Here is a 24581-nt window from a genome sequence, read left to right as displayed (position 1 = left end):
TCAAAAACTGAGTCAAATCAGCTCTGTTATTTTCCGTTTTTTCGACTGTTTTCCGTACCTTGGAGACATCATGCCTCGTCGGTGTGTTGTCGCAGGGTGTAACAACACCAACAGGGACGGATTCAAGTTGCACCAGTGGCCCAAAGATGCGAAAGTGGCAAGAAATTGGACGTTTGTTCCGCACACTTTACCGACGAAAGCTATGCTACGACAGAGATGGCAAGAATGTGTGGATATCCTGCGACACTCAAAGCAGATGCATTTCCAACGATAAAGTCAAAGAAATCTTCCGCCAGACCCCCATTGAATCTGCCGGAGTGTGTGAGCAATTCAGGGACAAAGGACCTCGCTAGCACGGCAAACAATGGCGGCAGTTTGTTCCCGCAGACGAGCGAGCTAAACCCCCTGGATGTCTTGGCTCAAACCGTCCCGAAGATGATCAAGAAAAGAATATCGACCCTAGCTTCCCTGGCCTGCTGACATAAGGGTATGTCTCCAGAATATATTAATTGATGAAAACTGCTGTCTGCACTCTCAAAGTGCATGTTGTTGCCAAATGTATTTCATATGCTGTAAACCTAGTTCATAGTTGTTAGTTTCCTTTAATGCCAAACAAACACATAGCAATCTTTGGTTAGAAGGCGATCGCCGAATTCATCCTCGCTTTCTCCTGTGTTGCTGGCTGCCGTGTCGTTTTCGTCGGTTTCGCTTGCATACGGTTCAAACCGATATGGCTCAATAGCTTCAGTTTCTTCTTCAATTTCGTTTTCGCTACCTGCCTCCACACTACAACCATCCATTTCAATACATTCGTAATCTGTTGAATCGCTTAAGCCGCTGAAATCCGAGACTGAATCCGAGCTAATGTCGCTATAGCTTGCTGTTCTTTCCGCCATGTTTGTTTGTATTGGCTTCACTATGTGACGTCACAGGAAAATGGACGGGTGGTTAAAATCAGGCCCCTTGAAGCTTTTTTTAGGGATATTGCGTGATGGGTAAAATTTTGAAAAAAAAACTTTGAAAAATATAATAAGCCACTGGGAACTGATTTTTAATGGTTTTAACAATTCTGAAATTGTGATAATGTTCCCCTTTAATACATTTTAAAAAATAATACAAAAGACAACACATTTTTATGCCAATGTACATTTATTCAGTTACAAACATTCATTAACTTTCTTCTTTCCTGCATGGATCTAAACTTTATCGCTGCCGGTATTGTTTTCTATATTTTTATTGTAATATTTTCAGAATGTGTATGTTCTATTTTTGGCCAAAGCAAGACAAAGAAAACAATCTGAAGTTGTCTTTATGTTTTTGTTATAATGCCATGGTTTTAATAGTCCGGCCCGCGTGTGCACAGATTTTCCTCCATGCGGCCCCTGAGCTAAAATGACTTTGACACCCCTGATCTACAGGATGTCTTCTATGTTTGCATTATCAGTAAAAAAAGAACAAAAGCCCCAAAAGTGACACAATTTGGAGTCCAAACTAAACCCTTCAAGTGTTTTTTTATTTGCGTCTTTGTGATAGAACCACAGAAAAGGGTATCAGTTACAAGCAAACAGGGTGATGCGAACCATACGAACGTGGTGGTGGTGGTTTTTCAGAGGGGGGCAGGCCTCACTGTATTGTTAGTCCAGACCGAGAAAGATGGCTTCCTGTGAAAACCTTCTTGTCTCCAACCCCTCAACTCTCTGGGGTCCTGTCAAGCCGATGCAGAATCCCCCCTCTCCTTTTGATGGACTCCAGAGATCGAGCCAGTCTTTCTTTGTGTGTGAGAACCATTCAGGTCCCATATCCCAGTTTGCATTGTGCCAAGGCGCCTTGGGCAGGTTTTTAAATATTGAGGTTCAAAATCCAGCTGCAAAACAGCCATTGTTTAACATTGTTGAATCATCACAACAGTAAATAAATCTGAAAGTAAAAAAAAATAAATTGTTCTTATGCAGAAAGTAGAAAACTGATTCACTTTGATGTGAGGTCAAGTGTTTGCAACATCTGCAACATGTTTGGCGCGTCTGTTTCCACTTTTACCTTTGCTGGCAGCTATTTTTGAATGTTTACATGAAAGTATGTCGGGGATGTTTTTCACCTGTATGCAGGATGAATAATGGCTTCTTTAATCCAAGCAATGTCGGAAATTAGTAAGCAAGAATCACGCCAGCAGTAAATAAAATGTTTTGACTCGCTGGCTGCTGCCGAGGTTAAACTTTTGACCTTGCAGCTGCAGCCACCATGTTGTTCATGTTCTGCCTCCCCTCAAAGCGGCTATAACTTAGGTGTGTTTTCTTCTCGCTGTGTTGTTCGGCGATGGAAGCCTCACACGTAGTTTAATTTAAAGCAAGCGCTCACTGTTCCCACTGAGCACAAATAAAGGCTGCAAATGATGGATTTGAAGCCGACAAGATCTCTTTTTGTACATGCTGGCTACATCTATTTAATGTCAGATTGACATGATAGGCTTAATTTTCGGGGGGGGAAATCTGCCGCCGATCTAATGCCACATTGACAGCATGGCTCGAGCCACACATCTTTTTTTACTTAAAAATCTGCAGACATCTGTAGATGTTTAACTCAGCTCGTCTGGCCATGCACGCCAAGAAACGTCATCCATTAATGTCGCTTACTTCCATTGCAGACTGTACTGCAATATAACGTATCGAGACTTCATTATCCTCCGTCTCTTGTTTCATGCTTCTAATTAGTACTTCTAACGTCTTTTGTTACTCAGCTTGCACTTTGTTTTTTTAAGTCGCCACTGATTATTGCAATTAATCACAGGTGATGAAGTAGTGTCAGCCACTAAAAAGACGGCAAGGTCCATTCAGAGGCAAAGAACTGTATTATTTGTTAGCAAAAGAAAGCTCCCAGGCAGCACGAGGGCCATAAATAATTGTTAATTTGCTTTTAATGGTGTTGTTTTTATGTGCAAATGGGGCAGCGGAAATTAATCATCTGGCGGATGAAAATAGACGGATCACAACATTTTTCCCAATGTTTTTTTTTTTGTGTGTGTGTGTGTGCTAAGAGCATGTTTCAAACTGCAGTCATTGAGGCGCGGCTAAAATGTCAAGTTTACAAGCTTTTAATTACCGGGGTATGTGTAGGCGTGAGAGATTGTTGATGCTGGTAGTAGTGATCTCCTCAGACACAGGAAGTAGACAGACTGTCAGTGATTGTTGAAACAAGGAGAAAAGGTTTGATTAAAGTGATTGTTGAAGGGGTTGCGCCACTGCCTAGAGGGCGCTAACTTTGGAAGAGCTTTATATCCTGTCCTCTCCCTCCTCTGAGCATGTTAACTAAGCCCTACGTAACACACACACAAACACATGAATATACCGTTATGCTATAAAAGCGTGCTTGGAAAATGGTATGACTTTATTCAACAGTTCAGCAGGATTCATAACATTCTTTTTTAAATCCTTTCGTCCTTTTCTTTTCCTTCCACCTGCTGTTTTTGTGTGTGCACTACAGGTGTACGGTCATCATAATCAGGCCAGATAAATTACATTTATAAACACATAGACATGTATTTTATTTTATTTTTTTATCTGCTCTTTTAAACTACAAATAAAATAGGAAAGGATAGACCTTATTTATCCCACAATGGGGAAATTATTTCTGCACCAAAATAAGGTAAAAACCCATGAAAATAAGAGGGAAACACATCAAAGGACATAAAATAGCACAGAGCTGGTGCAAGCAGCTGCCACTTTATCGGCACTATTTCTACATACAGCTACAAAAGTAAAACACAACGAAAAACCAAAAGAATAGCAATAAATTATACATGTTGCGCACTTACGATTGAACCATGCGTTGACTGATAACAAAACAAAACAAAAACACCATTTTAACTTACATAACATGGGTTGTCAAACTAATTTTCATTGAGGGCCACATGGTAGTTATGGCTGCCCTCAGAGGGCCCCTTGTAACAACGAATGATATATGAATTTGCCTATGCATTTGATTATTGTATTTTTTACGTACACTGTAAAATAAATCTGTATTTTTTTTGCAGTAAAAAACAAGCAACTCAATCACCAGAATTTTACTATAAAATGTGCAGTGTTTTTTGCAATATACTACGGTAAATGGAAAAACTTTACCATCGTTTTTATTTTATTCTGGCAACTGAGCTGCCAATTTTTTTTTACCGTTAAAAAAAACTGATAATGTTTTACCATTCACAGTAAAAATAACAACCGTAGATCTTACAGTAATAACACTGGCAGCTCAGTCGACAGAATTTCCCGTAAAAAAAACTGTGGTAGAGTTTTTAAATTTACGGTAATATGCTGTAAAAAAACATTGCAAATTTTACAGTAAAATGTATTGTAATTTTTACAGTGTACAATTTCAGAATCAGAATAGTTTTTATTGCCATTTTAATGGATAACGTGTTCTAAAACCATAAGTCAAGCAGAAATTTAAGTATTTTAACAAAATAAAATGTTTGGAAAGTATGATAATATATTTTTTGCTGTATTGGATAATATTAAAGTTTAAAAGGTATGCAATGTCATGCGGTCCCTGCATTTTTTACTGTTAAAATGGAAAGAACAAATACATTTAGTAAAAAAAGATAAAGTACTTTATTGACGCATATTATTTCCAGGACTTTGTGGGCCACATAAAATGACATGGCGGGCCAGATCTGGTCCCTGGGTCTTGAGTTTGACATCTCTGCGCTAGACGGTGTATTCTTCATTAATTTTAATTGTTTTTATTTTTAGCCAGTGACATACAGTACAACAGTGTTAAATAAGCTCTACTTCGTCATACTCCTTTTTGGACATGTTGAATTGTGCAAGTGTCTTGTAGTTCTGTTAAGCATGTTCAAAATAAACTCAATAAACCAGTACCATTACTATCCTCAGGCAACTATAACTGCTGGTATATGCAAATTACAAACAAGTTGATAGTTCATCATATTTTTTTAGCATGCAAACTTGGGTTATGGGCAAAATGATCGATTCTTAGATGGGTCACGATTAAGACGTGGGCGATTCCGAATCGATGGACAAACGTTCATATATCGATTATTTTTGTATGCGAAATAAAGTAATAGGGACGGTTATAAAATGTGCAACTCAAGTGGACACAAAACGCAGGCAAGACGAGAGCAGAAGCCATGCTAACAGCTAAGCTAGAGCTTGACTGTGAAGTAGTGAAACAAGAAAAGAATAAGTGAGACGTCTAACTGGGACCGCCTTACAACAGACACAAACCAGCTAGATTAGCAAGTAGATTAATAAATCAGTAGACAGAATACACTCTTGAAGATGGTACCATTCATTACACAGTGAATATCATACTCTCTCATATTGTAGTTAATTAAATCAGGAATTTTTAGGTTTTTATAGCGGTAGGCCAAAATATGATTTTAGAATCAGAATCAAGAATTTGTTGGCTGTAACGGAATATATATATATATTTTTAAAATACATTAGGAACAGATATTTAACAACAATGAATTATATTTTATATGACTAACAACAGCTTTACAGATGTCGTATTAAAAGCTTAACAGGACACATGGTATTATCAATCTTAGTAATCACAGCCACCATGTTGTTGACTTTTAAATAACGATTTGGAGGGCATGAGAAAGTGGAAAAGAAAATGGAACACTGTGTACCGGTATCACACAACATAGCAGCAACACAACAAATGTTGTCATACGTGTTTATGAAATGCACAAATGTTTTATCCAGATTTTAGAAAGTAGTAACCCAAATTTGGTCTACAGAAATCAGGCATGGAGACGACGCCCAAGGTGTCGCTGGCCGAGAGGATGAAGGTCCTGAAGGACAAGGAGGAGCTGTGGAAGAATAAAGGCAAAGGTGCTGCCAACGATTCCAGTCAGTTCACCGTAGCAGGACGCATGGCCAAAAAAGGTAAAGTCTGCCTTAGGCTTGAATCAAAGTTAGATCCTACAGAAGTATGGAAACGAAAACAAATGTACCCATGAGAAATAATGTAAATCCAATTACTTCATTCTATATAATACCACAAAACACATTTCATAGTTAAAGAATAAAAACAAGAATTTTACATGCAGTGTTATTGTAAGATACATGAATCTAAACATGAATGAAGATAGTTTAATACTTTTACCTTTTATTGATGACTCTTGTTGGAGAAGACAGCGATGTGAAGAGGACGGGAATAGCCCCATTAAGTTATTTGTTGAATTCATCCATCCATCCATTTTCTACCGCTTATCTCAGCTACGATCGCAACAATTTCCCAAGTTCATTAATTTCGTTGACTAATAATTCTCCTCTTAGTTGTCGTCAATAACCTATTTTCCACTGGCTAAAATGAGACGATAACTAATCAAAACAAATGCACATTGACTGAGACTATGACCAAATTAACTGACATTTTAGTCAACAAATAAAAACAAGTCAGGAATGTTAACAGAAATGAAATCCTATTATATTTAATTTTGTTTTGTAAATGTGGCCAGGAGGTGACCCAATCAGATGCTTTTCTTGTGAGACAAGAAAGTTGGACTTCTCAGCGCAAAAACAAAAACGTATGCATTTAACAATTCCCACACCATAATATGTGTACACCTGAGAAAAAAAAGAAGACTACAATTGACTACATTCTCTGCAATTTTAGTTAACTAAAATGTTGTAAAATGCAGTCGATTAAAACTAAATCAATTTAGATGACTAGAATATGACTAAAACTAAAAGGCATTTTCTTTAAAAGACTAATACTAAAACTAAATTAATAACTGCTGTCAAAATTACACAACGGGGAAGCAACCCGAAAGAAACACCATATTAGTAATGCTGTACTATATTGGTATTTTTATTATTATTATTATTATATTATTATTTTTATTAGTGTATTATTACTTCATAAAACTACTGTTGGTTTTTTTACTACATCAAACAATATTTCTCATCTAAAAAGTAATTTTTTGTTTTAAAAGGCATGTTACATGTTAAAATTGTGTTGTGGTATTAATAATAATAATAAAAAATAATGTATTAGATTTATACAGCGCTTTTCCAAACACTCAAAGCACTTCACAGAGAACTGAAACCCATCATTAATTAACTCCACATTCACATATTAATGCTGCCTAAGCAGTTTTTTACTTACCGCTATAACAACTGTTAGACTAGGGGTGTCCGAATTTTTTAACTGGGGTGCCGCATCAGGCTTAAAATGTTTTTCCAGAAGCCGAAAGCCAACTGTATGCAAAGTTATTGTGTGTGTGTGTGTGTGTGTGTGTGTGTGTGTGTGTGTGTGTGTGTGTGTGTGTGTGTGTGTGTGTGTGTGTGTGTGTGTGTGTGTGTGTGTGTGTGTGTGTGTGTGTGTGTGTGTGTGTGTGTGTGTGTGTGTGTGTGTAAATATATATATATACGTATATGTATGTGTAGTAGTGATGGGTCCGGCAACACCGATGCATCGGCGCATGCGTCGAGCTCATAGAGCGAAACCCTGTGTCGGTGCGCGTACCGCTTTTAGAAAGTCACGTGACCGATCATGAGCTGTTTTGGTCACGTGACCGATACGCGAACTGTGTCGCACTGACGCCTCCTCTGTGCCCTGTGAGCGGCTCTTTTCTACAGCCGGAGAAATAATAACTAAGAAGAGAAAGCGTCTAAAATTGAATACGTTGGAAAAACTGTTTTTTTTTAATAAAAATGTGTAAAAAAATTAAAAATAATAATTTCCAGGTCCACAAGCATCCTCATTCACAACACGTTCTCTTAGATTTCCATGTTATGATACATGTTCACATTATTTATTGACTGTATCTAAAAAAGACAAAAAAAATATTTTTATTTAAATGAAGTTATGAAATAATCCTAAATGAAATACAATGACTTGGTTTATATTATTGTATATACTAGGTCAGTGGTTCTCAACCTTTTTTCAGCAATGTACCCCCTGTGATTTTTTTTTTAATTCAAGTACCCCCTAATCAGAGCAAAGCATTTTTGGTTGAAAAAAAAAGACAAAGAAGTAAAATACAGCACTATGTCATCAGTTTCTGATTTATTAAATTGTATAACAGTGCAAAATATTGCTCATTTGTAGTGGTCTTTCTTGAACTATTTGGAAAAAAAGATATACAAATAACTAAAAACTTGTTGAAAAATAAACAAGTGATTCAATTATAAATAAAGATTTCTACACATAGAAGTAATCATCAACTTAAAGTGCCCTCTTTGGGGATTGTATTAGAGATCCATCTGGATTCATGAACTTAATTCTAAACATTTCTTCACACAAAAAAAAATCTTTAACATCAATATTTATGGAACATGTCCACAAAAAATCTAGCTGTCAACACTGAATATTGCATTGTTGCATTTCTTTTCACAGTTCTTTTTGACAGACATTTTAGTGACAAACCTGAGCTTGTGCTTCACTGAGTTTATGAACTTACATTCATATTTTGTTGAAGTATTATTCAATAAATATATTTATAAAGGATTTTTGAATTTTTGCTCTTTTTAGAATATTTAAAAAAAATCTCACGTACCCCTTGGCATACCTTCAGTACCCCCAGGGGTTCGCGTAGCCCCATTTGAGAACCACTGTACTAGGTCATAAAATCAGTGTCAGTTGAGTCGGTCCATAGGTTGCCTGTAGGGATTTTTAATGTCCAGCAGATGTCATTATTTAGTGACACAAGTATCAACACAGTATCAATACAGTTTTGCAATGTGTCGAAACGCTTCATGACGCCTCATCAACCCATCACTAATGTGTATGTATATATATATATATATGTATATATATATGTATGATTACATTGATGATTATAATAATATAATGCTATATATATATATAAATATATATATATATATATATATATATATATATATATATATATATATATATATATATATATATATAATATGTATTATAATTGGTTGTTAAGAGTATGTGAAAATTCGACCCCTACCTTGTTTACTTCTGTGACGACCTCCTTAAAGTTTTTTAATCAATCAGAAATATCAAGCAGCTAAAATGTGCCAAACATGAGTAAGTGTGGGGAGAGTGTTTTGCATTTTTCCTATCATCCCTTGTAATGAGTGTATTTTTTATTTTTTTATACTGATTTTTTAATATCCACAAAATTCAATGGGCAGGATGTGTTATGTGTGACCATGTTTGTTTAACTTTTTGTGCTGGTTGAATTTCTCTTAATGCAACATGACTAGGGAAGGTTGTTTGGATTGGTCATATATTGTGAGTAAATGTTGTGCATACAATCACATTGATGTACAATTAATGGCCACTGACTTGAGTTATTTTTTTGTTTGGCTATCAGATGGTGATAAAATGGCAGCTATGAATCTGCTGACTATTTGTATATTATATGAAAACGCCGCGCCTGGCCAATTTTGTGCCGTCTCGCTGGTCAAATTGAAGACGCCAGGGGGCTGAAGTTTGGACACCCCTGTGTTAGACATTCCAGCATTTCTGTTACATCTGCTTTGAAGTGTATCTCTGTAATACGTCCATTCTGTTGCTCCCAGTGGCCAAACACTCCAACCTGGCTGACGTAGCCCTTGCAGGCCTGGCCAGCAAAGAAAACTTCCGCAAGGTCAACCTGCGTAGCGCCAAGTCGACCGATGTTGTCACCAACAACAGCACGCTGCCCTTCAACAAGCTCATGCTCATACGCATCAAAGGTCAGAGTTGACAGTGGATACATGCTAAACCTTTAAAGAACGCAGGTGTTAATTTTATATGAATTGTGTTCAGGTCGGAGGCACGTGCAGGTGCGCCTGGTGGAGCCCACCTCCAAATCTCTCAACAGCGGCGACTGCTTCCTCCTCATCACGCCCAAGCAGTGCTTCATGTGGAGCGGCGAGTTTGCCAACGTCATTGAGAAGGCAAAGGTAGGACCACGGCTAAAAGGATTTGAGATTTTGACTCGTGTTTAATTCGACCGCGTCGTCACCAGGCGTCGGAGATGGCGTCCTTCGTCCAGGCCAAGAGGGACCTTGGATGCCGAGCCTCTCAGGTGACAGTGCTGGAGGAGGGCATCAACACAGACAGCAAATGGGCCAAAGAGTTTTGGAGTCTGCTTGGAGGAAAGAGCCAGTATAGAGGTAGAGTGTGTACACGGATGATTAATGGGTCTTCTGGGTATTACTCCTTCTCTATTGAAGCTGCATGGTTGATTTCTGACCTGAGGTTTGTTTAACTTAGCAGCCCGCCTGCTGCTCTGCACATGTGCTCACTTTCTCTCTCTCTCTGTGTGTGTGTGTGTGTGTGTGTGTGTGTGTGTGTGTGTGTGTGTGTGTGTGTGTGTGTGTGTGTGTGTGTGTGTGTGTGTGTGTGTGTGTGTGTGTGTGTGTGTGTGTGTGTGTGTGTGTGTGTGTGTGTGTGTGTGTGTGTGTGTGTGTGTGTGTGTGTGTGTGTTTGTTTGTTTGTTTGTTTGTTTGTTTTTTACAGGAGCAGGAGAGCCAGAGGAGGATGAGCTGTATGAGAGCGGAGTGTTGGACTCCAGCGGGGTCTACAGACTCCAGGGAGACAAGCTGGTGCCGGACGAAGACGCCTGGGCCTCCATCCCGAGTGTCTCCTTGCTCGACTCCAAAGAGGTACATGAGTGAAAGTGGAAAAGTCGGCCAGGATAGGAGAACAAGCAGTGTAGAAAACGGATGGTCTGTTTTCTTTTGTCATCCATCTTCTTCCGCTTATCCGAGGTTGGGTTGCGGGGGCAGCAGCCTAAGCAGGGAAGCCCAGACTTCCCTCTCCCCAGCCACTTCGTCCAGCTCTTCCTGTGGGACCCCGAGGCGTTCCCAGGCCAGCCGGGAGACATAGTCTTCCCAACGTGTCCTGGGTCTTCCCCGCGTCCTCCTACCGGTCGGACGTGCCCTAAACACCTCCCTAGGGAGGCGTTCGGGTGGCATCCTGACCAAATGCCCGAACCACCTCATCTGGCTCCTCTCGATGTGGAGGAGCAGCGGCTTTACATTGAGCTCCCCCCGGATGGCAGAGCTTCTCACCCTATCTCTAAGGGAGAGCCCCGCCACCCGGTGGAGGAAACTCATTTCGGCCGCTTGTACCCGTGAGCTTGTCCTTTCGGTCATAACCCAAAGCTCATGACCATAGGTGAGGATGGTAACGTAGATCGACCGGTAAATTGAGAGCTTTGCCTTCCGGCTCAGCTCCTTCTTCACCACAACAGATCGATACAGCGTCCGCATTACTGAAGACGCCGCACCGATCCGCCTGTCGATCTCACGATCCACTCTTCCCTTACTTGTTTTCTTTTGTCAGTGCTATGCAAAAAATAAATGTCCACCACAGAGGATATGAGACTAACAAATACCCGCATAAAGTTCAGTATGTCGTGGTAAAAATATGTGATTTTATCTTTGAAGATATTATCACGTGACTGTTTTTTTTTTCTCCCCCAGGTTTTGGTGTTTGATTTTGGCAGCGAGGTGTACGTGTGGCACGGCAAGGACGTGTCTTTGGGAGACAGAAAGGTGGCAGTCAAATTGGGCAAGCAGCTCTACAGCGGCAGCTACGACTACAGCAGCTGCAGGGTTAACCCGTTTGATGCCTCCTGCACGAATAACGAAGTACCACAGTGAGTGTAGTGCCTTCTTCTTAACAGCAAAACTGCTGCTCATGAGAATTTAGCAGCAAAACTGCTACTCATGAGTATTTAGAAGCAAAAATGCTACTTGTGAGTATTTATTGTGTTACTGCGGCCTCTAGTGGTGTAATCTTGCCATCACAGCCAGTGACCGTTTCATAGCAAGACTAATTGTTCCATTGTTGTGCAGGCAAGGAGAGAGCCGTCCAAGCTGGACTCTGTTTGGTCGTCTGTCGGAACACAACGAGACGTCCCTGTTCAGAGAGAAATTCCTGGACTGGGCCGAGAGAAAGAAGGAGGAGGCAGCCGTAACGGAGGAAGTCAAGGTGAAGAATGAAACAAAGAAACGATTTGTCTCAATCACGGGTGTCCGAAGGGTGGCTTCCTAAATTTAACACATATTGATCCCGAACGTTTTAAACTCACACAATCATCGATAGCTAACTAGTTGCTTTCTATCCATAGCCGCCTCGCTCTATATGCAGACCAGGCGGTGTGCGTAGGGCCCTCATTTTGCGTGATGTAATGTGTCAATCAATGAACGACAGGGCGTTTTTATATGAAATTTTACCCCAAACGTATCCAAGCCCCCTCCTGCTCCATCACTGATAAGAAAATAATGGCAAATTTCCTTCCACATCGTTATCGTTCTCCGTGGTACGCTGCATCAATGCATACTGGTTGCATGGCGAACAAACTGCTGACAAGAAGCTACGTGCATGCATCCAATGAAATTCAACTTTGAGTTAAATATTATAAAGCTCACTAATAAAAAAGCGTGAAAAAATGTTGTAGGGAAAGGGTGGGGTGAGGGGGCTCTATATAAAATTCTGCTTAGGGCCCCAATTTAGCCAGGGGCAGCCCTTTATCTAGCCATCTTATTGGCACAAATTAAAACCTTATTATTTACATTTAGGCTAGTTGTGTTTCACACTATAAATTGCTGTGTTTGGCCCACGGCCCATAAGCGCATTTTCACTTAGGCCCCTGCAGACAGAATGTTTGGGCACCCCTGGTGTAAAGGGACATTCTCTCTAAAAAAATGCTACACTTGTCTTACAGTATATCTTAAGGGACCATATTATAGAAATATACGGCACTTTAAAGTAGTCAGTGTATAAACTTGTCAGCACACAGCCATTTTTTCTAAATAGCTGGCAACACAAGTGGCTTGTAAGATCATAGTCTTGCCTACAGTCAAACATGGCGGTGGTAGCATCATGAGCTGCATGAGTGCTGCCGCTCATTTAGGGGGGACATATTTTTAACGTGACAACGAGCCCAAACACCCAGTAGTGGATCGTCAGTGATGTCATCGTGGTGGCGTAGAAGATGATTCTAATAACAGTCTGTGCAGCTCTGGTGAATTCCATGCGGATTAAGGCAGTTCACTGTGAGGTTAGACTATTTAGACAATAATGGATGTGTGTTGAGTCATTTTCAGTGTCTAGTAAATATATACTGTTCACAGTTTCCTAGCGAAGCCTTCGCTTGACGCTCCTCCTCTTCCTTGTCGTCCTGCTCGCCGCAGCAACAACAACAACAACAAAAAAGTAAAGACGCTCCTGGTTGTTTTGTGTAGAATTTACTTGTACACTAGATCATTGCAAAATGTCAATTTGATAACAATATGAAAGAAAAAAGTACCGGTAGGTAAAAATAAAAATACATGGAGGGAATTTAAGAAAGAGTGAGAGGTCCAAAAACTGTGCGGCTCTATTGCACCATATCTGACTGCCGTTACCCATAATGTCTCAATGTGTCCAAAATCTTACTACCACACAGGTCCTATCGTGTTCTTCACTATAAAAAAGCAATACAAAATAGTATGTATCTCCAAGTTATTTACACAAACATAATAATTACAAATAAGGTGTACCTTATTAAATACTTTAAACATGTACTAGAAACATTTTCATAATATTCAAATAAAGTAAATACCGGTAGTTTTGGTTGAATAAACACAAAGCACCTTCCCTAAAATGTAAATTAACTTAAACAGTATTGAGGCCCCTACACTGCTGTATAAGTTTGTCAAATTTCCCTCAATGGTAAAAAATAATAAAATAGTTACTGATATGCAGTGTTGGGACTAAGTAACTGTAACGCCGTTAGTTTCGGCGGTAACTAGTAATCTAACGCGTTATTTTTTTATATCCAGTAACTCAGTTACCGTTACTACATGATGCGTTACTGCGTTATTTTACGCTATTTTTTAATGTAGTATCGGCTAGAAACAGAAGAAGTGTCGTCCTTCTGTCTCACAAGGAAAAGAAAAGGCGTGCTTTCCTCGACCGAGGAGCGTAGCGCAGGGGAGACGTTCCTCCAGGGCCTATGTACTTCGGGGCTAACACCCTTCATTTTACCCGGCAGTGGGTCTTTACAGCTCCGGACTCGAGGGTGAATGACGAGGCCGGCGGTTTGTTGCAATTTTGTGACTTTATTGGTGTCTTGCACGTAGCCATCCACCAAGCTAGAGCACATGCACGCATCCACTGTTGCGCTCCCTCACCTCTCTCGCCCACTCACTCACTGATGTCACTCACCTCACATGCTGTCATTTCTTAAAGGGCCACACACACACACACACATACATACGCTACTCTCAAAACAACTAAAAAGACATCATGGCGAAGCCAGAAGTCGAGATTCTTAACATGGATACATTGTCACTACTTTTCTTTTGTCGAGCACAAAGAAAATAACATTTTAGTTAAATGTAAGTTGTGTCTTGGATCAAAGATCACATCTACTTAAAGTTAAAGTGACAATGATTGTCACACACACACTAGGTGTGGTGAAATTATTCTCTGCATTTGACCCATCACCCTTGATCACCCCCTGGGAGGTGAGGGGAGCAGTGAGTAGCAACAGTGGCCGCACCCGGGAATACTGCCCAAAACAGCAATTCAAATCTGCTGAAACAGCTACATAAATGATAAATGGGTTATACTTGTATAGCTTTTCTACCTTTTTCAGGAACTCAAAGCGCTTTGACACTATTTCCACATTCACCCATTCACACACACATTCACACACTGATGGCAGGAGCTGCCATGCAAGGCAGGCACTAACCAGGACCCATCAGGAGCAAGGTTGAAATGTCTTGCTCAAGGACACAACGGACGTGACTAGGATGGTAGAAGGTGGGAATTGAACCAGTAACCCTCAGATTGCTGGCACGGCCACTCTCCCAACTTCGCCACGCCACATAAGCAACATGCTTTGACGAAGCTAGTAAAGAGAGACACAGACTCCGATGCCACTTCACCTCCACCTAAGGATTTTAACGGAGGCAATGCTAGCCAGGACAACATTGATAGAGCCATTGCAGCGTATGTGCTAGAAGACATGCAGGCTATTTCTACAGTGGAGTCACCCGTTTTCTGGCAGCTAAATAGCATGATACCGGCGTCAAACAACAAATGGCACAGAAAACATGTTCCAAGTACCTGGACAGTGAGTACATAAACATGGAAAGCGAGCTAAAGAAAACACTCCAAACTCTGCCTCTGCTCATCATTGAAGGTACACACTGTCAATTCTCTTATATACTATTTCATTCTAGACTTCTAGAGTGTTTGATTATCACATCACTCTAAATGTATAGACTATAAAGTTCACAAACATAAAGATGGATGCTAGTGGGCCAGGCCAATCTTTCATTTTCTCTAAACTAAAACTGGGGAAATGTGTAGAGTCTTTTGGGCTTCACTACAGTGTTGATCTCCTGAATACATGATTTTATTTAACAATTCCTTGAGAGAGAAAAAATGCCTGATTAGGCTTTGTGTATGTCATGTGTGCCTTCCTTGGGTGAAGCCAGCTTTACAGCTATGTTGTTATTATGCGGTTTGTTACTTATGTATGTTATGTTGCAGCTATTTCAAATAGTTTTGTCAATTTGTTGTGGCCTGAAATAAATTGGCCCTTTGAAACATATCTTTGTCTTTGTGTGTTGTATGTAGAGCACATTGCTTAGCAGAGTTCAGTGATGCAAATGCATGTCAAGTTGATCAACAGATTGTATTATTCTCCAGTGCAATAACAGTACTGAAACGAAGGCTAAAAGGGCATTAATGGGAGCCTTAAAAAAAAGGAGAAAAAAATAAGTAACTAAATAGTTACTTTTCACAGTAACGCATTACTTTTTGGTGTAAGTAACTGAGTTAGTAACTGAGTTACTTTTGAAATAAAGTAACTAGTAACTGTAACTAGTTACTGGTTTTCAGTAACTAACCCAACACTGCTGATATGTGAGTACAGTGGAACCTCGATTTAAATCGAAAAGTTCGTATCAGGAAGCAAATTGTTCCATAGGAAACATTGTAAATATGATTAATGGGTTCTCGCCTCGACAAAAGTCCCTATTTTAATGAAGGTTTGATGACTTTCAACACAATATAAAGCGCTATACAGTACTGTATGTCAAATAAACATAACAAGTGACTGATTAATCAACTTTTATCTTTATTAACACGCCAAAACAACAAGCTAAACTGTCCTGTAAGCGCTGCTCTGCCAACACGCACACACAAAGAAACCACCAAAATCCTTAACTTTAACAACTATATTGCTATAATAATCCATCCATTTTCTACCGCTCGGGCCGCAGGGCGTGCTGGATCCCATCCCAGCTGCATTCGGGCGGAAGGCGGGGTACACCCTGGACAAGTCGCCACCTCATCGCAGGGCCAACACAGATAGACAGACAGCATTCACACTCACATTCACACACTAGGGCCAATTTAGTGTTGCCAATCAACTGGAGGTGGGAGGAAGCTGGAGTACCTGGGGGGGAACCCACGCAGTCACGTGGAGAACATGCAAACTTCACACAGAAAGACCCCAAGCCCGGAGATTGAACCCAGAACCTTCTTATTGTGAGGCACACGCACTAACCCCTGTTTTACCGTGCTTCCTGCTATAATAATAAACATTTAAAAAAGTAAAATCCACTTACATTACAATTCGCAAAGGAGGAGCTGACGAAAAAAGACAGCTGTAGGTGGGACAGAAAATAAATGAATGAATGAAGCGTACATCGCAGTCACAGAGACATATTTGGCTCGATCTAAAAGTTTGTACTTTGAAAAGTTTGCATATATTCATAAATGGAGGTTCCATTGCATACTGCATTCCCATGCTTTTCCTTTGTCTTCTCAGAGCCCGGTCCACTCCAGTGTCCGCTCGTCGCCCGAACTGGACCTGCAGCCATGCGAAGCCAGAGCGCTGCTGGACAACGAACCGGAGCCAGTTAAAACCGTCCTGGAAGGGGTGGACGTCCAGCGGGGGCACGGCGTGGTGAGGACCGAAGACCGCAGGCAAGCGGAGTTAGCCACAGTGGCCGTTGACGCCTGGCATATTAAAGAATACGGTGAAGAGGAGGTGCCTGAAGAGAGTCTTGGACAGCTCCACGAAGGAGATGCTTACATCATCCGCTGGAAGTACTCCATCACCACACTCGGTGAGTCCCACAGAAAAGGGCGTAACATAAGCAAAGATGCAGTTTAAAGGACCATGTGTCTTTTTAGTGGGGAAGCGACAGAAACCAGGAGAGCTGAGTGCCGGTGCTCCAGGGAGGGAAAGGACAGCTTGCTTCTTCTGGCAAGTCCTCCAGTCCAGCGTGAGCGAGAAGGGAACCTCTGCCCTTAAGACAGTAGAGCTGGGTAACTTCAGAGGCTCACAAGTGAGTGTCCCACACCTACAGTACCACGCTGTTATAGGATTGGATTAGGTGCGCCAGGGCATGGTGTAATTATATGCACATTGACTCATGCAACGTAGAATGACTAGAACAGTGGTGCCTAAAGTGGGGCCCGGAGGCCAAATTTGGCCCGCCAAGTCATTTTGTCTGGCCCACCAAGTGGTGGTTTCCTAAATGTAATATATATTCATACTGACCTCTTTCAAGCTCAAACAATCATTGATGGCGCGTTCGCAAGGCTAACAAGCTGCCATCTATCGGATATGATGATCTCCGCTACCTAACCACAAATCACAACCCTTGGCGGCCATTTTAGTAGTTTTCATCTTCAAAACCAGTACAATATACAGTACAGGCCAAAAGTTTGGACACACCTTCTCATTTCAAAGCGTTTTCTTTATTTTCATGACTATTTACACCTGTGAAGTGAAAACAATTCCAGGTGACTACCTCTTGAAGCTCATCGAGAGAATGCCAAGAGTGTGCAAAGCAGTAATCAGAGCAAAGGGTGGTTATTTTGAAGAAACTAGAATATAAAGCATGTTTTCAGTTATTTCACCTTTTTTTGTTAAGTACATAACTCCACATGTGTTCATTCATAATGTTGATGCCTTCAGTGACAATCTACAATGTAAATAGTCATGAAAATAAAGACAATGCATTGAATGAGAAGGTGTGTCCAAACTTTTGGCCTGTACTGTGTACATTTTTCTTTTCAAATAATTAGAAAATGCAATTTTGGGAGAACTTTTGTGCGATTGCTGAGGTGCCAAAGTGCCAAAGAAATGCTCACATTTATCACGCTGGCCAGATAGCGTCAAGTAAGAAAAAGTATGAGCAAAACAAGCTAAAAAAGGTACTATGCTAACATGATAACAATAACATGCTTACAGTTCACAAGTGTGAATCACCAATATATAAATTGCTGAATGCCTGTTGAATTAGCTAAACAAGTTAGCCTGCTAATGTTAGCAAGCTAAAATGCTAACTGTAACCTGCGTCACGTACTAAAATATATTACTCTGATTTGTGTACCTGAAAAATTTGTTTAAAATGATACAGTAGCATGCTAACGTTAGTAGGCAGTAAGTACTGAAATATGACTCAGGTGTGTGTAAAAAAAAAAAAAAAAAAAGCTAGGATACTAACAATGGCATGCTAACAGGTATCATATGTCAAGTAATTGCAAAATAAGGGAAAAAAAGCTTGCAGGCTAATATTGAAATGCTATTGTGATGCGGGCTGTTTAAAAATTGGCTACGGACTACACTTTGGACAGCCCTGGTCTTAACGCTTTACTCATGGTGCTGCTGTACCTTTAAAATGCTGTGTTTGAACTGCAGATCATAGGCACATTTTCACTTTGGCTCTTGGAAGCAAAAAGTTTGGGCACCCCTAGACTAGCGTGTCATCAGTCCTTAGGGATTCGTAATGATAACCCACATATGTATTATTACATATACTGTACATAGGCTCAAAGTAGCCCAAAAGTCAAAAGCTACATTGTAATTTCATGCACGCGCGCAACATAGACGACAAGGTCATGAAATGCAATGGGTTTTGTCATACAGAAAAATGAAAGGATGTGGTGGTCCTAATGCAGCGGCTCTGAAACTTTTTTCACCAAGTACCACCTCAGAAAACACTTGGCTCTCCAAGTACCACCACAATGACCAACATTAAAATACAGAAGCGCAGTAGGCCTAAGTATTTATTAACTGGACATCTTTATGTGCTCGACGCCTCAATCATTGGTATGTTTTCATCTACAAAACCATTCTGGGTATCACTCCATCTTATCTGTCTTGTCTTTTAACAAAGAAACAAGGAAGTCACAATCTTCGTTCAATGAATGTTCTGCAATTTGTCGTCCCCAAAGTAAGAACTGAACTGGGCAAGAAAGCATTTAGGTTTTCAGCACCGAAGGCTTGGAATAACCTACAATCGAACATTAAACTTCAAACCCTAGTTACGTTGAATGAGTTTAAAGCTTCTGTGAAAGGACTGCAGTCTACCTTGTCTGTATGCAGATGTGTTATGTGAGCAAGTTTTAATGTTGTAAATGTGATGTTTTATGTATTTGTTTACTGTTTTTAATGTACCGTATTTTCCGCATTATAAGCCGCCCCGGGTTATTAGCCGCACCTTCAATGAATGGCATATTTCAAAACTTTGTCCACCTATAAGCCGCCCCGGACTATAAGCCGCGCCTACGCTGCGCTAAAGGGAATGTCAAAAAAACAGTCAGATAGGTCAGTCAAACTTTAATAATATATTAAAAACCAGCGTTCTAACAACTCTGTCCCAAAATGTACGCAAATGTGCAATCACAAACATAGTAAAATTCAAAATAGTGCAGAGCAATAGCAACATAATGTTGCTCGAACGTTAATGTCACAACACACAAAATAAACATAGCGCTCACTTTCTGAAGTTATTCTTCATTCGTAAATCCTTCGAATTCTTCGTCTTCGGTGTCCGAATTGAAAAGTGTGTGTATAAGGTAAGACATATTATCTGGCACTTTGTTTCGCAATATTATGCAAACACACCTTTTCTTACCTTCTGGTACCTGCTGATCTGTATTTGGGATCTCTATAAATCCTGAAAAATTGTGCGAGTCCGCCTTTGTAGTCCGTGATGACACCGTAGTCTATAAGCGTCTTTTCATGAACCGGAAACACCAAGAAGCACCACCTTTAAAATCATCCAGGTGAAGTTCGCTTGCTAGCGTTGTTGCCTTCATTCGAATAGTGATGGTGCTGACACTTCTGCTTGCTGCTCTCTGCTCAACAACCCACTGTTCGAGTTTGTCCTCCAACAGTTGCCATCTTGCTTTGTTCCCTCGGAAACTCTGTTTTGTCTTCTTTACCTGGCGCAGGTCATCTTCTTGCTTCCTCCACCTACGCACCATTGATTCATTTATGTTACATTCTCTTGCTGCTGCTCTATTTCCGTGTTCTTCGGCATGACTTATTGCCTTAAGTTTAAATTCTGCGTTATACGCGTGTCGCTTAGTAGGAGCCATTTTGTGGTCTGGTCTTTACAGATGTAAACACACAAAGGAAATGTAACGAAAATCCGCGCGCTTCTTCTTCTTCCGGGGGCGGGTGGTTGCTTACAGTAGAAGAAGAAGCGCTTCCTGTTCTATGGGGGCGGGTGCTTACCTTGGCGGTTGCTTGTGTAGAAGAAGAAGCGCTTCCTGTTCTACCGGGAAAAAAGATGGCGGCTATTTACCGTAGTTACGAGACCGAAACTTTATGAAAATGAATCTTAATATTTATCCATATATAAAGCGCACCGGGTTAAAAGCCGCACTGTCAGCTTTTGAGTAAATTTGTGGTTTTTAGGTGCGGCTAATGGTGCGGAAAATACGGTAACCTTGCTGCTGCCCTCTTGGCCAGGTCTCCCTTGGAAAAGAGATCTTTGATCTCAATGGGATTTTACCTGGTTAAATAAAGGCTAATAATAATAAAATTAACAACAAGGCAGAGGTTTTGTTTAACAAGTTTGTTTAATATTTTTGGCCACTGTAACATTACACACAGTTTTAAACCAGGGGTGTCAAAATCAAGGCCCGCGGGCCAGATCCGGCTCGCGAATATATTATCTATGGCCCCCAGAATGATATTTGATTAGTATTAGAACCGGCCTGCAGGCCACAGCTGCCTGCTGCTGTTTTGCACGCACCAATACTCCATCAGTGTTGGCGCAATGAATTTACAAAATGGGGTCCTAAGGACCCCAACAAGTCATAAAAATGGGGTGCCGCAGTAAATTTTTGGGGTCCCACTTTTTTGTAACCGTTTTGAAAACAAATGATAAATGTATGCATTATCCTGTTATATCTCACATTCTATATTGTGTTTTGGAAAAAGGTTGTCATAAAAGGAAATAAAAAGGAAACAAATTTTTATGCATATGTAAATGTATTCAGTTATAAACTTCACTTTCGTCTTTCCTTCATGGATCTAAACTTTACCGCTGCCGGTATTTTTTTCTATGTTTTTATTGTAATATTTTTCAGAATGTGTTTGTTCTATTTTTGGTCAAAGTAAGACAAAGAAAACAATCTGAAGCTGTCTTTTTTGTTTGTTTGTTTTAATGCCATGATTATAATAGTCCGGCCCGCCGCGTATGCGCAGATTTTCCTCCATGTGGCCACTGAGCTAAAATGAGTTTGACACCCCTGGTTTAAACAGTAACACTGTTTGAATATTTAATTAAGTGATTCTTTGGCATACCACTTGATGGAGCTCGTGTACCACAGTTTGAGAATCACTGCTATAACCAATCAGTTTATGTGACTATATGCTAAGCTATCTGAAAGAAATATCAGCATCTCAGCTCTGCTTGAAAGGGGTCATAATAAATTGTTTTTCTACATTTATAACACTTCCTTGTGGTCTACATAACATGTACCGTATTTTTCGGACTATAAGTCGTAGTTTTTTTCATAGTTTGGCCGGGGGTGCGACTTATACTCAGGAGCGACTTATGTGTGAAATTATTAACACACAACCATAAAATATCAAATAATATTATTTAGCTTATTCACGTAAGAGACTAGACGTATAAGATTTCATGGGATTTAGCGATTAGGAGTGACAGATTGTTTGGTAAACGTATAGCATGTTCTATATGTTATAGTTATTTGAATGACTCTTACCATAATATGTTACGTTAACATACCAGGCACGTTCTCAGTTGGTTATTTATGCCTCATATAACGTATACTTATTCAGCCTGTTGTTCACTATTTATTTTAAATTGCCTTTCAAATGTCTATTCTTGGTGTTGGCTTTTATCAAATAAATTTCCCCCAAAAATGCGACTTATACGCCAGTGCGACTTGTATATGTTTTTTTCTTTCTTTATTATGCATTTTCGGCCGGTGCGACTTATACTCCGAAAAATACGGTAATGATCGTTCTTTGGACAACATTTTGCATGGATTTTGTTTTACGGGCCATTTGCCGACTCAGTGGCCTAGTGGTTAGAGTGTCCGCCCTGAGATCGGTAGGTTGTGGGTTCAAACCCCGGCCGAGTCATACCAAAGACTATAAAAATGGGACCCATTTGCTTGGCACTCAGCATCAAGGGTTGGAATTGGGGGTTAAATCACCAAAAATGATTCCCGGGCGCGGCCACCGCTGCTGCCCACTGCTCCCCTTACCTCCCAGGGGGTGATCAAGGGTGATGGGTCAAATGCAGAGAATAATTTCGCCACACCTAGTGTGTGTGTGACAATCATTGGTACTTTAACTTTTAACTTTTTATTTTCAAGCCGCTTTCTGTCTCTTCAGAATGTGCCGTTTTATGGGCGTTTTTATTTACTTGCCGAAGCCCTCCTCCAGCCCAAGCCACCTTCCACTGCGTCTCCACCCCGTCAGCCATGTTGTAGTTTTTAGTGTGTCTACTGACAAATATAACTTCGACCAATACGCTACTCTATATTAGAAATGGCAGCAGCACGGGATACATGTGCATGTACGAGCCAGTCTGCCCCACAACAAGAGGATAGGGAAGAAAACGGAACTCACTGACTACAACTTTGGATTACAACTGAATAAAAATGGCACAGTTGTGCTAAGCTCTTGAGATACACCTCTACCATATATGGAGTTATCCGCTGACAAAAGGAAAAATAAGTCACTGAAGTCTCAAATTCCAAACGGCTAGTTAGAAGCAAGTTTGGAAGAAGACAAGATTGTTTTAATAAATATGCCTCCAGGGTTGGATTTCAAATTTTAGGGACTTATGAGGATCCCAAATACACAAAAGCAGGTGTCAATGGGTAAGAAAATGTGGTTTTGCATAAGAAGATACCTTTAAAGGGTGCCAAAGCAAATTAGTGTAATATCTAATGATATACAGTTCAGGCCAAAAGTTTGGACACACCTTCTCCTCATTCAATGCTTTTTCTTTATTTTCATGACTATTTACATTGTAGATTGTCACTGAAGGCATCAAAACTATGAATGAACACATGTGGAGTTATGTACTTAACAAAAAAAGGTGAAATAACGGAAAACATGTTTTATATTCTAGTTTCTTCAAAATAGCCACCATTTGCTCTGATTACTGCTTTGCACACTCTTGGCATTCTCTCGATGAGCTTCAAGAGGTAGTCACCTGAAATGGTTTTCACTTCACAGGTGTCATAGTTTTGATGCCTTCAGTGACAATCTACAATGTAAATAGTCATGAAAATAAAGAAAGCGCATTGAAATGAGAAGGTGTGTCCAAACTTTTGGCTTGTACTGTACGTAATTTTATTTTTACAATATGTCAAGAGTCAATAAAAAACCACTGTATAACTGTAATGCGATCGCTCCTTGTCAGTTTCTAACAATAACCGACACATTTCACAACAGAATTCAATAGGATAAATACATTTAAAAAACAATAACCCCAAAGGTAAAACCCACAGCATGCTCACTCATGTTGTTTATTCGACGTGTCTGCATCGCTTCCAAGTAATTACGATTAATTAATTAACAGCTGCCACTTAATACTATAGCAATAACCAGAGTGACTGGAAATTATCTACTGTCAGTGAAATTTAACACAGTAGTGTATAAGCGAGGGGACAAGCACATAGGCCGAAGAACAAATAATGCTATTGTAGAGAAACCTGCGCAATTGACTTCGTACATATAAAGTACCAATGATAGTCACACACACGCTAGGTGTGGTGAAATGTGTCCTCTGCATTTGACCCATCCCCTTGTCCACCCCCTGGGAGGTGAGGGGAGCAGTGGGCAGCAGCGGTGCCGCGCCCGGGAATCATTTTTGGTGATTTAACCCCCAATTCCAACCCTTGATGCTGAGTGCCAAGCAGGGATGTAATGGGTCCCATTTTTATAGTCTTTGGTATGACTCGGCCGGGGTTTGAACTCACAACCTACCGATTTCAGGGTGGACACTCTAACCACTAGGCCACTGAATAGGTTATAAATAAATTAGTCAAATGATTGCTTTTTTTAATCAGAATTATTACGTTTTGACGCTTGCAGAATTAAAATGTGCCTAAGTATAGACCATTTTATTGTCAGAATGTCAAAAGGAACGTTTTACTCTACTACTTTTACTTGAATGCCTGTCAATTATTTGCACAAAACGTGGTAACAGTTTTATCTAAAGTTCTGTCAGGCTGAATTTTGGAGTGAAATTTGCCAGCGAACGCACCAGTTGGAGTCTCTTCACTCATTTTTGTACTGACATGTGCATTGATCTGATCACTGATCGTATAGCTGTTAAAGTAAA

General features: G+C 40.3%; 1 protein-coding gene across 4 annotated transcripts in view; it reads left to right on the top strand.

Annotated features, from left to right (window-relative positions):
• The window catches only part of LOC133610463 (supervillin-like), an 81325-nt gene that overhangs the window by 38061 nt on the left and 18683 nt on the right, over positions 1 to 24581 (top strand). For all 4 annotated transcript variants that reach the window (XM_061966746.2, XM_061966745.2, XM_061966747.2 and 1 more), the window contains exons 8-16: positions 5759 to 5906; positions 9528 to 9683; positions 9757 to 9893; positions 9959 to 10106; positions 10453 to 10598; positions 11421 to 11596; positions 11796 to 11931; positions 16772 to 17072; positions 17140 to 17294. In XM_061966746.2, coding sequence (XP_061822730.1) covers positions 5759 to 5906; positions 9528 to 9683; positions 9757 to 9893; positions 9959 to 10106; positions 10453 to 10598; positions 11421 to 11596; positions 11796 to 11931; positions 16772 to 17072; positions 17140 to 17294 — 1503 coding nt within the window. The remainder of the gene's footprint in view (positions 1 to 5758; positions 5907 to 9527; positions 9684 to 9756; positions 9894 to 9958; positions 10107 to 10452; positions 10599 to 11420; positions 11597 to 11795; positions 11932 to 16771; positions 17073 to 17139; positions 17295 to 24581) is intronic.

The sequence above is a fragment of the Nerophis lumbriciformis genome, linkage group LG11 (assembly GCF_033978685.3).
Source record: "Nerophis lumbriciformis linkage group LG11, RoL_Nlum_v2.1, whole genome shotgun sequence".
NCBI classification, from domain to species: Eukaryota; Metazoa; Chordata; class Actinopteri; order Syngnathiformes; family Syngnathidae; genus Nerophis; species Nerophis lumbriciformis.
The sequence above is the reverse complement of the archived record's forward strand: the minus strand, read 5'-3'. Positions and strand labels throughout refer to the sequence as shown.